The sequence below is a fragment of the Nymphaea colorata genome, chromosome 2 (assembly GCF_008831285.2).
Source record: "Nymphaea colorata isolate Beijing-Zhang1983 chromosome 2, ASM883128v2, whole genome shotgun sequence".
In the NCBI taxonomy this organism is placed as follows: Eukaryota; Viridiplantae; Streptophyta; class Magnoliopsida; order Nymphaeales; family Nymphaeaceae; genus Nymphaea; species Nymphaea colorata.
Window position 1 is genome coordinate 27,764,763 of NC_045139.1, and position 14,574 is coordinate 27,779,336.

Consider the following 14,574-nt stretch of genomic DNA (forward strand, 5'->3'; position numbering starts at 1 on the left):
CGAATCTTGAGATACCTTAAAGGCACTCTAAATCTTGGCGTTCATACTACTAAGAGTGACTTTAAGTTATCTGGGTATACTGGTGCTGATTGGGCAGGGTGTCCAGATGACCACCGATCCACTGGTGGGTATCTTACCTTTCTTGGAGCTAATCTTACCTCATGGAATTTATCCAAACAACGAACAGTTGCTAAATCTAGTATGGAGGCTGAATATAAAGCCATGGCGAAAGTCGTTGCTGAAATTAGTTAGCTACAACAAATCCTTCATGAGTTGTACATGCCTAATTCTTTCACCCCAAAAATATGGTGTGATACTTGGGTGCAACTTACCTTGCAGCAAATCCAGTGTTTCACACTCGTACAAAGCATGTAGAAGTTGATTTTGATTTCGTCCAGGAGAAGGTAGGAAGGAAAGAAATTCAAATCAACTTCATTCCTTCTAATGAACAGCTTGCAGACATTTTAATGAAGTCTCTGTCAGGACCTCGATTCACATTTCTTCCAGACAAGCTCAACCTCCTTCTCATGGAGATTAGCTTGTGGGGGCATATTAAGATAAAAGTAAATCACGATCAAATCTCTCGTGATAAACTTGACAAAAACAATGATGAACAAGATAAAGAAAGGAGAGATATGCTTGCCAAATCAAAAGCTGAAAATCAGCTATTATGTAGGCAACCATATCTATCCAAATGTAATCCCACGTGATTAAATAGTGGAATCTGCATCTCTCAAGAAATCGAGAGAAGTTGCAGAGTCGTGGATGTAAGCATAAGGCTAAACCACGTTAAAAAATTGTTCTTTCTTCTTATTCTAAGTTTTGACACACGGAAAAAGGCTACTTTAGAGAGTCAAAAATTCAATTTAGATCAGAAAACTAAGCTGATGTTTTCAAGAGGAAAAGCATGCTTCTACATCAAAATGAAAAGAAAAAAAAAATGTTTTATCTAATATTGAATCTGTTACAAGAATCACAGTGTTGTTGTTACCAAACGCCCTCATATACAAATCTCCTTGTTCTACTTGGACAAGAATTGCATGAGTATGACTTTATGACAAAGTTTAGTTAAGAACTTTTGCAGTGCCATTTTGTGTTTCGGAATTATTTGATGCAGTCAAAATTGCCCCTTACTCTTGTTCGCAAATGGTACAGCAATACCCTGTAATAAGTAAATAGAAAGGTCTAAATTTCAGTAATTTTTGACACATACCATTTGGACGGCAGTTTGTACCTGAAGATACATAATAAAACATTTAATTATAGAGTGTCCATTGCCTTGGAAATTACCGTGTTGTTTTATGATAATTGTCACAGCGTAGAAAGCCAAAAAAAAAAAAAAAAAAAAAAAAAAAAAAAAAAAAAGAAAAGTTGTGCTGCTGAGGGTCCACTGTGTAGTAGATATCCTTATTTGTCTGAGACAAAATGAGTGTTTGAAAGAATTGAATGGACTGAAGCAAGTTTCCTGTATGCTTAAAGTGATGAGAGAAGGCACAAACATGCGTTCGTGGCCTTTGCATCCCACAGTCTAGAAACAATACATTTTCCACATGACATTGTTAGGCAAAAACTGCATTATCCATCAGCACGACCAACTTCACGAGCTTTCTACACATTCATTTCAGGCCATGAACTTGATCACAAATATGATGGCAGCTAGCCTTAATTTATAATTCACTTTAGCTTTCCGTTACAAGTTTGAGGATTTTCTATTGAAGCAGAAGTAATGTAAATTATGCATACAACATGCTTATTGCATTCTTACTTATCATTTGAACACCAATGATGGATTAAGGTGTTGCGCCTGAATGCTCGTCTATGTCATTCTGCTGCACTAGAGATAACCACAACCTTGCTCAAAATCCAGAGTACCAGTGAGAACTGGAATGCAAATACCGTGTGGAGAAGCCCGCGGTCGAGTGTGAACCCATAGACTGTGACCCCCCCACTGTTGTAGTGCAGGTAGGTAACTGCAAAAAAAGATGGGGGAGAGAGAGAGATCAACAGCATCCCTTAAAAACTTTATGGCCTTCTTTGTTAAACAGAATAATTTGTAACTGTTTCATAAAATTGAGGCAAATTCATGAAACACTTATCAACATATTCCATGATTCAACCCTAGTCATAGAGCTATATTCATAGAACAGTTACATGCTGTTCCATTCACCAAATGGACCCTAGTTGTATTTCAAAATGTACTACTTAATTTTCATGTGTTTTTGGCAATACTTAGAAGGGCAATCCAGGCAAGAACCCTTTTAAACACAAGGGCAGAACTTGTTGGTGTGCTCCGGCCTTCACCCAGCACAGGTTGTAAATCTAAGACAGGAAGACATGGATTTCTTTATTGGTTTGCTGAAAAACAATTTGTGATCAACTTTGATCATACAACGTCGAATTAGCGTGTGTTTGCATCGTCCAAGACGATGGATAAAATGGTACCCTGCATCTGAAAAGTCCAGAATCTAAAACAGATGCTTGCTCAGATCTAACCTGATTATCGGTCCCAAAGCATCCGTAGAACCTGAACTTTATGTGAATCCAGATATTACCTCTAGAGTTGTTGTAGCTTCTTTCCATTAGACTACAACTGAGATTCAGTTGTGATTGAATGAAGAGCAAATCAGGATTGTGAATGTCAAGCCACCAGTAAGGATGAGATCGAGTTGTGTGCAGAGGGATGTGCACACACAGATATACAGTGCACGGAAAACAGAAGGGGGTTGGGGTATTTGGGAGATTTCTTTTGAACAAAAGTATATTTTTGACTTTTGATGTTGTCATAATCTCCTTTTGTCCTTTCTTTTTTTTTTTGTATTTATTTAGAGAGAGAGACTTTGATATCACACACTTGTGCGCATAATGTTTTCGTTCAATTTTTGGTGTAGGGGGGTGTGACAGTGTACATAACTAAGACCAGTTCCTCGTTGGTTATGTCGAATCAGGAACAGGCTATAACATAACCATGAACGCCTGCGGTCTGTGACTCCATCGTAGTGATTGAGTGACGCGCGGCGCTAATGGGGTTGAATTAACGCCTGTTTAAATTGAATAGGGTTTAATCCAACTTACCGAGGGCTTGCCGGGCATCGAAGCTCGACGCATGCTCCGAGGGGAAGAGTGCGAAGACTTCCGATGACTCCGAGTCGCTTTCGCAATTTGTTGGCGGAAAATCATCAGCTTGGTCAGCCGGAGTCTCTGGTTTTCCTGCCCGTGAGTCGGGTCCCGTCGTCGACATGCAGGACAACATGGCATGCCATTTACTGGCAACTGAAGCAACGGCCTGAGCCCTGTGGGTGATCCTTGCTGCCCCCAATATGCATAGAAGAAAGCCGCTCAGTTGGACCACTGAGCCCACCTACTCAAGTCATCCAAACAAAAGCATTAGTATCATTATTAAATTGTTTTTATATTTTAAACCTACATAGATCTGCCGCCAGTTTATATATATATATATATATATACATACTATTTTGGAGACGCCAGCTCTTAAAGAAATTCTAAAATGCATTCAACAGAAACCCACTTTAACTTAATCTAACCTTATATTGCATTCATTACTGTTAATTATTCTAGTTAACAATGCTGGCTTTACTATACGAAAAAGCTTAGTTTTTAAGTTTTGGTGTCATATGAGTTACTAACTTTTTTTTGTTTGATTAATGAAAATTATATTCAAGCATGATTATGATATTTTTAGTTATTTTTTTCTTAAATTCATTTTAGAATAATAAATGTTTTAATTATGTATACATTTGAAATTAATATATATGGGCCAACATCTGCTCTATTTATTTGAGGGTATAAATATTAAAAGTTAAATGATAGTAATTGTAAAATAAGAAACCAATGTCTGTCCTTTTAAAAGCTTGTGAACTCAAAAACCATATCACAAACACATGCTTAGGGGTGTCAATATATCTGATTTGAGTTGAATATCTGACCAAACCGTGAAAATCAGATACAAAAAAAAAAGGTATCCTACTAAGAAATTGGATCATATTTGGATTTAAGAAATTTGACATCTGATTGTATTCGGATTTTAATTTGGATTCAGATATAAATAATCATATGATCAGATTGAGGATTGGATTTAATTTTAAATAAATATCCTATAACCAATGTCTTATATTTTGAAAATCGGTCGGATTTGGTTCAAATTTTATATTCAGATTTAGATATAAATGTAAAAATTAGATTCAGATTGTGAAATTGGATTTCGGATTGAGATTCAAATATGACTTTTCTTCATTTATATTCCAATATGAATAGATGAATATATAAAAAAAAAAAGAGATATGGTGAAGACTACATCTGATTAAATCTGATCCATTGACATCCCTATGCTCACCTATCAACATGTTGCTAGGAAGAGGAACTGTATTACATTTGATAAAGACAAATTATTGGATTTGAAAAAGGCCCAAGCACATATGCATCACAAATTTCGTTTTATCTAAAACTGAATATGATGAAAAACATGTCAATATTCTATCTGAAAACGCAATAAGTACTTAAGAATCCACTTTAAACTCCAAATTAGATTAAATTATCAGATCCGGATTATTTTGTGCTGCATCTAGCTATTTTAACAGTACTTTGAAAACTTCTCGATTTTTTTCTCCATTTATAGTTTGAGGATAGATAGACTCTTATGCCACATTGCTCCATATGGATCTCCCACATATCACTTTGGCTTTCTTGCCTTTTGGTTGAGAGCGAGACGACGTCACGGGAAAGCTAAACAACCAGGAGTTCGACCTCGCAGCAATTTTCTTGAATTTAATTCATGCATGTTTGAATCAACGAGTTCATGCACGTAAGCTCAAGTTTAAAAATTCTGAAAGAACGCGCCTAACAAATAGTACTATAAAAAAATATACGCTCAAGTATTGGAACCTCACACTTTGCCACCTAACTTCATGTTGAGCCGTAAAGACAACCGAAAGGGCCACAACGTGGTGGCGACGAAAAGCACTGGAGGACATCCTCCTCGTTGTTTCTGTGCTTCGCATGGAGTTTCTTACCGTATCTGGACACAACTGTTGTCCTAAACCTATCTTGGATGCTTTAATTTTGATCAACTTTTTTTTTTTTATCACATCTTAAGTTAAATTGATCATATTTCTCTTGTCAAGGGACTAATAAGGCCAAGTTTATTTAATATATGAAATTACCAACAAGCCTTTTAAGGACTAGACAATCTAATAAATAAGCTTGCCTTCACACCCATAACCATGCTAGTTAGCCCACCATGTTTTGTGCGAAACAGGTTACATGCACACTCCTATATATGAAAAAATTGTGCACCTAAACAATTCTCCTTGACAAGTTTAAGAAAGAGGTTTGTAAAATGACAAAAAATGATTATGAAAAAAAGTTAAACATCTAAAATGTACATTTCAAACCATTTTTTAAATACCCCAACCCCCTTTCCTTTTTTATCTAGTATAATTAACATTAAATTTTAGATGTACTTTTCATTTATTTTTTGCAGGTAATGACTAGGTTGACACGGAGTGGAATTCTTTTTTCTATTTAATGTATAAGTTCACAACAGGGTTTTGAGGCAAATATATATAGATGTTCTTTGATCTTTCGTCTTTGCATGCTAGTAGCAATGAACTTTCAAACGGAATAAGAAGAAGAATAAGGAACGGGTATAGGACGAGTTGAACGAAATGAGGAGTTGATTTGGGGGCATGCATTGGAAGTTTAAGGGGTTTTGTGCTCACCGCAAGGTCCCCCGAGTTGAGGAAGCTCTTCTCCCACCGGGTGGAGAGGACGACGAGAAGCGCGCCTAATTGGCTCACCGATATCACCACCAGGCTCGCGACAATAAACCCCCTGAACCGGTGGCTTGTCACGTGCAGTTCTCTTCTTATCTGGACGTGCCACCGGAAAATGTCGCCAGCATCAGCCGCCTCAGACCCACACCCCTCCATTGCCCGCCGGAAGCCCTCGAGCCTCAAGATCTGCAGCTCGCACGTCAGGCGGAACACTGCACACGCCATCATGAACACCCCCGTTCTATAAATCCACGACGCCGCAACGGCCGTGAACACCACGGATGTCGCCGCCATCCCCCTGGATACACCCGGAATCCTGACCTCGGCCCTCCAGAACCAGAGCACCTCGTGCGCGAGCTCCGCAGCCATGGAAGGCACAGCAATCCATGCCGCGCGCCGGGCAGCCCGGCCAATCTCTGCCGCGTATCGCCAGCGAAGGTCCAACGGGTCGTCGGAAAGGCGATCGAGGGAGAGGAGGCGGCGGAGTCCATGCCGTCGGAGAGGGCCCGCGAGGGAGACGAAGGATACGGCCGCGAGGGCGGAGGACGGGATTTGAGCTAAGCGCCCATCAAGCGGCGCATCGTCCTCTGCAGAAGGGTCGAGACGGACCCAGAGGGAGCCCAGGAGAGGGACGACGACGGCGAAGAGGAAGAAGACGGAGAAGGAGAGGACACGGGCAGCGTGCGACGTTTGTTCGAGGGCCCACCACCTCAGCCCTAGCCGGAAGAGACGGAGCTCCTCGATGGTGACGAACTTCGGTTCGGCCACGAAGTCCCGTCGCCGGAGAAGTGGAGCGCCGGGCGACGAGCTGTCCGCGAATTGCCCGACTCTGGTGGGGTCTCCGAGATCGACGGGGATTTCGTCCATATCGTGGGAGAAGCCCGAGCGGCGGGAAGGAAGATCCAGGCGTTCCGTTTAAATGGAAGAACCCCAAACCATTAGACTTGCAAAATTGCCCTCAACACTATCTCAAAATACCTGCAAGACTTCAACCAAGGAAACCGGCTCACTCTTTGACCAGAAACTTGATCGACTTCGAGGGTTAAGTCTAGTCAAGGCCTAACCCCACTTGACCACAATTCGGGTCCTCAAATGGGTTTATCGTTCCATGAATGGCTTGGTCAATGCCAAACCCAGTTGGTTAAGTATGGGTCCTAGGTCGGTCTGAGTTCTTACCGGGGACATGGGTGTCATTATGGGACCGGCAAAAAGTTAGCTGAAAGATGAAAGGGCAGCCATTTGTTCCCCGTGACAAGAACCCATTCTTTTACAAAGGAATGGATCGGATCGTCGGAGAGGGACCTGCAAAAGTGAGTCAACCCGTTTCTGGGTCCCGTCTCTCCACGTCCTCCGGCTACATTTTTGCAACTCGCGAGTACCCAGACAGTGACGTTAAGGGCCGGGTCCGGACTGGATCTCCGCGGGATTGAGTGAATGTGGACTAATAGTTGAATTAACTTGAATTTTTTGGATCTGGACCTGGAGAGACCTGGCTTCGGCTCACCTATAAAAGGAGTGAACCGCCGGTTTTACATTCTAATATCACTTATTCTAAATAATAAAAATGACTTTTTTTGGTGTTCAAAGTAAAAAGGCAGACGTTAAAAAAAAAAAAAATTAATCGCTCGTACTATGCAAAGAACTTGACAGTTAAAATTAAACCCTATTTTGTTCCTAAAATTTTTCTGAAACAAAGGTGCGCGCTAACTGCACGTATCGGGCATGGTTAATGTTTTGGAAACTGGAAATTTTAAAATTAACAAGAAAATATCACTTTCTGGCCTACTTTTGCCTCTAATTTAAAATGGCGACAACATCTTGCCTATTTTTTAAATAAAAACTCATTCTTTTCATGAAAGTTGTCTAATAAGTACTTGAAGTGAACTTGTTTAACCTAAACTACGAGAATGACATTCTCCTTATAATTTTAGGTCATACAGTTCCTTTTTTCAGGTTAACAACAATTTACTTCAACTCTCTATTTGACAGTTCTTATGAAAAATGTGATGCATATTAGAAAAAGTACAAAAAATTGGCATTTTTCTAAATCATAGGCAATAGGCGGGCCTACAATGAAAGAAAATTTCAAAGAATCTAGAAAACGGCTTTGGCAGTTTGGGGGTCCTTTTAATGTTCATGAAATAATAATTGCACAAACATCATTCTTGTTAATCTAGGATATTTTTATACCGTGGTTAACGTCCTAAACTTTTTGTTTGGGAAACCTTTTTCCGCTACAGGATGTAGGATTTTTGGAACGGTTGATAACAGTATGTGGCAGATTATATGTTGTGCTTTTAACAAAAAAAAAAACATGTGTTCTGGGTTCAAAATGACCAAAAAAGTCTATGTTTGTTAAATAGAAGACCCTCCCCTTATAAAGGCAAAAGTAAAATCTGAAAAATTTCATCCAAAATGCGCATCTTGTAAAATGTGTCAACATGCCTTCCTTTTTTTTTTTTTCAAGGTGATAGGATCTTTTTTCACTGCGCCATTGCTCCCTACACCCCTTTTACCCTCAGAGATGCAGAACTTGCTTTGGGACATTTTTCAGGTTTAGAATGAAAGAGTGCACATGGATGAAGTGATGTGATGACCACAGTTTTCCAATTTCTTATATCATTCTTGAACATTATTTTCTAAAAATTAAATATACCACTACATAGTAGAACAAAAGGTCAAAGCGAACATTACTGCAGCGTACCTTGACGATCAAACCCCTGGAATGTCAAGCACACTCATGTTATGTTACAACATGAGTGTGTAGCAAGAATCTACTTGATAATTCCATGAAAGATGCTAAGCTTTATCTCCAGCAGTCTGCAAGAAATTTCAACATTTTTTCTTTTTACTTTTAGAAATTCAAATCAATCATACGCTGGATGTTACTAAATGACAAAATATTAATAATTTATCATTAAAAAACGTCAGCCATCAATCCACTATAAAGTTTGAGCTCAGAATCAAATCCTTGTTATATATTACTATATATAATCAGGGGCGGAGCCAAGAATTTTTCATGAACGAGGTCGAATTATAGTTTCAAAATTAAAATTTTTATATAGGATAAATAAATGTTTTTTAATAGATGGTTGAGATGAATCTGGTCACCTCATTTATGCACATTCTACACTTCAAGATTCATTCTCATGATAGATTTTAACTATTTTAACTCTATGGAAGACTAGAAGGTCTTACAGACTTGAAAAAGCAATTTTGGTTCTAAAATAAGTTCATTTTGTGATAAAATGTTTCATTACCTATGCAATATGTGTATAAAATATGTTGTTTAGACATGTAGTTATATAGGTTAGTGTTTTTCAATGTATATAGGAGATTGAGAAGTTTGTTTTTTTCTACATAATTACAAATTTTGAGAAATCAAAATCTTTGGTTAACCGATGATCAAAAACCATGATGTTAGGTATGTGAACGCTTTGATATATGTAGAACTAAAGTCCATTTGAGTTTGACAAAAAATGTTTTCCTGAACAATTTTTGTCCTTATTGTAGGCCTGAGACTCTTGAGCTTTGTTCAAGTGGTTCGAAAATGAGTTTTGGACTCTTTTCTGGTCTACAGTTAGATAAATAAGTCTAGAATTAGCCCACTAATTTTCAAACATTTTGGAGTTGTCCTTGCAGAGAAAAGAAAAAATTCAAATTAAGCACTTATTGTTTCTAATTTCAGAACCAAGATACTAAATTTTTCGAAAAACTACGGTCTCTTGCTCGATAATCATTATCTGTAGAAATTAGATTCTTGAAGACATCTTCTTCTACCCATTTCTTTGATTAACATAGTTTCTATTTTGTGTTTTTATGAGATTTGCTATTGATCACCTAGTTAAATTTGAAGAAACTTTGACCTTGTCTACATGATAGGTTCTGAAACTTCCTAGTGTCAAACTTCTCGAGAAGGCCACTTAAATTTGTTTTATGTTCTGAAATCAGCACACTCTCTATTAATTAATTCAAAGTAGGACCATTACCTGCAAGTACCCTTCCCCATGACATTAAACAAAATTTTTTCTCATAGTCAATATGCATGCAAAATGTTCTCTCTGCTTTTGTCTTAATGATAATATATTGTTAAGATTAAGACTACATGTGCAGACGTGGTCGTCTTGTGCTCTTATTAGATGCAATAGTTATATATTGACTATGAGCATTTTATGTATGTTGCTTCGTGGTAGTTTTATATAATGTCAGAATTGTTTGTGCATCTTGTCTCACAGGTTTGTGATTTTGGGCTTTCACATATGAAGCATAACACATTTTTATCTTCCAAATCTACTGTTGGAACTATAAGAATCAATAATATAAACTCAAATTACTTGTGCTGAATTTGTCAGTTTGATGATTAGACCAAACCGTCCTTTTGTGATGTTGATGGCACCTGAGTTTTTGTGTAATTAACCTTCCAATAAGAAGTGAGTTTCTACATGCAATACATTCCTAAAATATGTAGGTGGATGGTGCTTGTTTTATCTGAATTATGCTTTTCAATGAAATACAAATCTTGGCCCACCAGTTGAATTATGCTTTTTATGCATTTACTTTCTTTGTATGATTGTGACAACTTTAGTGCTTGTAGGAAGGCAAAATTTTTAGTTTTTATCCATTTCCTAATTCCTGGATGTAATTTTAGAAAAACACTTTATCTTGTTCCTTTTGTTGAGTGAGGCCCATAACCCATTGACTCGTACTATGGTTTTTTGCTTACTTTTAGAAATAATTTGCATCAAATTTTAAATTTTGTTTCCACATTAATAGCTGAGTGGACAAAGGATTAGAAAAAATAAATGAGATTAAACTAAATATTGTTGCTATCTATCATTAAAAAATATTTGTTGGTTATATATTTTACATAAGTAAAAAATTATTAATGATAATTATTTCAAAAATATATTTTGTTTGGGTAAGGAGGAGGAATATCCCATAGCCTGATTTAGAACTAACGTTCACTCTTGACCCCAGACTCCAAGGATATGCCCATGCCTTGTATGGGGCCCTCATTATATGTCAGGTAGTGTACTAGTCCCAGCACATTGGCATAAGAGGGGTTCATGTCCATGCCACTTGAACTAGTGACCTACTGCCTGCCATCCATTGTCCCGAGCTGGTGCATAAACTTCTCACAATTGCAAGAAATAATTTGTTGAAGTGCAACAGGAAATAAAACTTTTATTACATATTGCTGCACAAATATATTTTTTGATATATACAGTTGATGATTATATATACATAGCTCTACAACAATAGGTTTTTTAATCCTTTATGTTGTTTATACCATGCATTTGTAGCTTATATATTATGAAATGACTTTGTGTTTAATTTCCTTTCAATGTTTTAATATCCAAATATGGATTATTTTGTCATAAGAAAGATCATAATCAAATTTGTTGAAATCAAGATGGTGTATTGTCATGTGATAAAGAAGGGAGTCATGTGAAAAACATGGTATAGACTAGTTCTCTCTATTTTTTACTGCATGTCCTTGTGATTACATGGATGTTTTGGTTTTTTCATTTACATAAATTTGATACTTATTGGCAAAAAGGTATGAACTGCCATTTTACCTATAGTGGTGCTTTTGTCGTTTGCTGTCTCATTCTAGAGATGCAAAACCATCATCTTCTAGTAGCCTTTGTTTACAAGTTTTAGATTGCCTTGTGTAACATTTTGTGCTTCTTTTCATTGTCAGGAACACAGTTGTAATCTTTTACATTCTTCTGCCTCTGTTCTCCAATCTCTGTTGTTGTTTTTGTGTACCTACTAACTTTTGTGACTGCCCACTCAATGCTGGTTAGTAGCTTTACCTTTGGGAGGATTGGATGCTTTGACAGTCAAATATTTTTGAATAACTGTTTTGTGGAATTAGACCTCATTTATGTGGTGTTTATGGCATCATATCTTTGATTTACTAGTGCAACTATGTTTACAAATAACAATTGCTATAAAATGCAGTGATGAAAGCGCAGTGATGCCCTTGAACAGGTTTTGACTATGTTATATTGATTATCTATTATATTAGTAATCCTTTTGGAAGTTATAATATTTTTAAGGTGTGTTTCTTCTTCGGTTAGCATCATGGATGTTGGTAGACAACAGTCTGCACATGTGCCTTCTTTCAAAAATTACCCAAAATTTTTCATTTTGTGATTGAAATGTAAGATAGCTTTTGAGAGAGAAAATAATCAATCTCAGCTCCTAGATGTTCATTTGACATGGTATTTAGAAGGAAAAAAGTAGTTGAGTTAGTTTTGAGTTATCTCTTTTGATGTAGTTGTAAACTATGGAGAGTAGTGAGAATACATATTGTCTCACAGTAGTCCATAATTGCACAATTAAACTACTCTTCTAGTAGCTTTCATTATCTCAGAATTTATTGAGACAATTGAGTGCAATATGCTGGTATTACAAATCTCTAACCAGCAAAGCACCTCTGCTTATTTTCTTGTTTCTGGAAAGTTTGGCTGGTCTGATAATATGTCTATATGTAATTTTTTTTTTTTTAAATAGGGGGAACTGGGATCCTTGTCGGCCCCCTTGAATCTACCCCTGTATATAATGAATGCAAATCAACGAACTTCTCTTCCATATGGCAACTTCAGATATGACTGAGGAAACATCACTACAAAAAACCAAGGATTCACCAACGGCTAAAAATGTCAGTAAAACATGGTGACACGTTGGCAAGAGTTTTATCGACATCCAAGGTGGTTGACAGTAAATAAAATGTTGGTGAAAATTATTACCGACATTCCAGCACATGCGTCAGCGTAGAGTTCTGCACCGACGCGTAATATGTATAGGTAAGTAAAATTATTATCGACATCCAAGGATGTCGATAATAATACTTTAACCAACATGTGATGGGTGTCAGTAAAACTTCTTATCGATTCATTTTCATGCATCGGTGAAGATTTGTTAATTTTTTCTTAATCCACGAACACCTGACTTCAGCTAATCCAATTCTCCAGTTTTGATTCTTCCACAAATATCTAAAATCTTCTTCATGCAAGCAGACACAAATCTCGATTGTCTCCACAACCCCACTCAAATTTGCAAAACTTGATATACCCCACACCGTCACAACCCTACATGGTAAATTAATAATATCAACTTCTACTTTAGTGGTTTGAATGCAACAATATGCAGCACACTAAATCATTAATTGATTAAGAAGTGCTTACTGAATTAAGAGTACCTTCTTAAGGAAATAAGTTTGTCGACTTCAAACTCAATAACCTCTATATTGTGCATGTTAACAAGTAAATGTATGCCTTCAAGTGGGCATGCATATCCATTCTCTATTTGACAGTCAGTCTGAGTTCTGCAGAAAAAAAGTGGCTTTGCAAGCCGATGGCTAGGGGCATCTGCTTCACTAACGTAACTAGCTCACCTGCAAAGGATTGTAACAAATACAAATAGGATAAAATCCGTAAGAGGAAATGACTCTGTCAAAAGAAATTAGCAAATATCTATGAAAATACCATGGGTCCACCATAACAAGATCCATGTCTTCTATTCCCCTTTTGTTCACGGCTTCCCTGAAGGTTGGGTAATCCTTAACAACAGCCTCACATTCAGCATATTCCTCTACATCATGTAATCCTAGCTAAAGATGACAGAAATGCAGACCATAAGCAAATAAATCAGTGAAAGGCCTTGTCATGCAGACGGTTTTGGCCACTCAAAAGCTGATCTTTGCTAACAAACGTGAACCCCATAAAACATGTCTGTTAAGTGGATTTTAATCATGAAAAGATTAAGGAAAAAGCATTTGCAACTAATTGGATGTACAATCATCTGTGGAATGCAAAAGCACATAAATGACACTGAAAACTTGAAGCAAAAAACCTAAAATCATTACTTTAGAACAATATCATAACCTAAAATTATTCACAAATAAAAAAAAACTTAACATTAAGTTCAAGTAACCTACCTTTTTATTATTTAGATGTCAAAAATTTGATGAAGAACACCTGCAATAGTAAAAAAACTTCAGTAAACACCAACGGGAAGAAGTGAGAGGAGAAAGGAAAAGAGGGAAAAAGAAGAAAGGAGAAGAAGGGTTTAGGCAGAGTTAAAAAGTCGGGGAACCCTTTAGTGATGCATGGGAGGTGTCAGTAAAGGCATACTTAAAAACATTGGTAAAATTTGTGTGACAACTTTTATTGACGTTTGACATGTGTATGTGAAAATGACTTTAGTGACACATGTGCAGACGTTGGTTTTCACCAAAAATTAAAACAACGTGAACATGACCACGTGTCAGTAAAACTAACTTATTTTTGGTTGATGCCTGCAAAGAGAACGTCGGTAAAAGTGTTTTTACCAACATTCTCTTACAGAGTCGGTAAAACTAATGTGTTTAGCAACGTTCTTGAGTTGGACGCCAGTAAATGCTCAGCTTCAACGACATCCTAGCGGCACGCATTGGGAAAGTCCACTTTTCAACTATGTTTTGTTCCACATGTCTGTAAAAGTGACATGCTTAGCGATGTTGACATACCGAACGTCGGTAAAAGTACATGTTTAGCGATGTTGACATGCCAGACGTCGGTAAAAGTAGCCTTTCACCCACATCCTTTTTTCCCATGTGTCGGTGAATCCATCTTTTTTGAGAAAAAATGAGAGCACATGAGCATAAATTTTTAAAGTTTGTTAAATGAAAAAGTAGCAATGACTATGAACAAAAATAGGCATATGAAATTATCTTACCTACAAGGCCATCTAACAGCATTTTGATCAGCATTCAAAACGTGTTACATCAAGCTTC

General features: G+C 37.2%; 1 protein-coding gene across 1 annotated transcript; it reads right to left on the reverse strand.

The window, feature by feature from the left end:
* Positions 1–1,634: 1,634 nt before the first annotated feature.
* LOC116248562 (uncharacterized) lies at positions 1,635–6,669 on the reverse strand. Its single transcript, XM_031621433.2, has 3 exons — positions 5,736–6,669; positions 3,073–3,358; positions 1,635–1,970 (listed from the first exon to the last, which is right to left on the reverse strand). The coding sequence occupies exons 1-3, from the start codon at positions 6,654–6,656 to the stop codon at positions 1,822–1,824; spliced, it is 1,356 nt and encodes a 451-aa protein (XP_031477293.1). The 5' UTR covers positions 6,657–6,669; the 3' UTR covers positions 1,635–1,821.
* Positions 6,670–14,574: the final 7,905 nt, after the last annotated feature.

Excerpts from the sequence above, each read along its gene's own strand:
- LOC116248562 (XM_031621433.2), bottom strand. The coding sequence starts at position 6,656 with ATGGACGAAATCCCCGTCGATCTCGGAGACCCCACCAGAGTCGGGCAA. Across the intron at positions 3,359-5,735 it reads TCAACTCGGGGGACCTTGCG|GTGGGCTCAGTGGTCCAACT; the intron begins GTGAGCACAAAA and ends TGACTTGAGTAG. Across the intron at positions 1,971-3,072 it reads CGATGCCCGGCAAGCCCTCG|TTACCTACCTGCACTACAAC; the intron begins GTAAGTTGGATT and ends CTTTTTTTGCAG.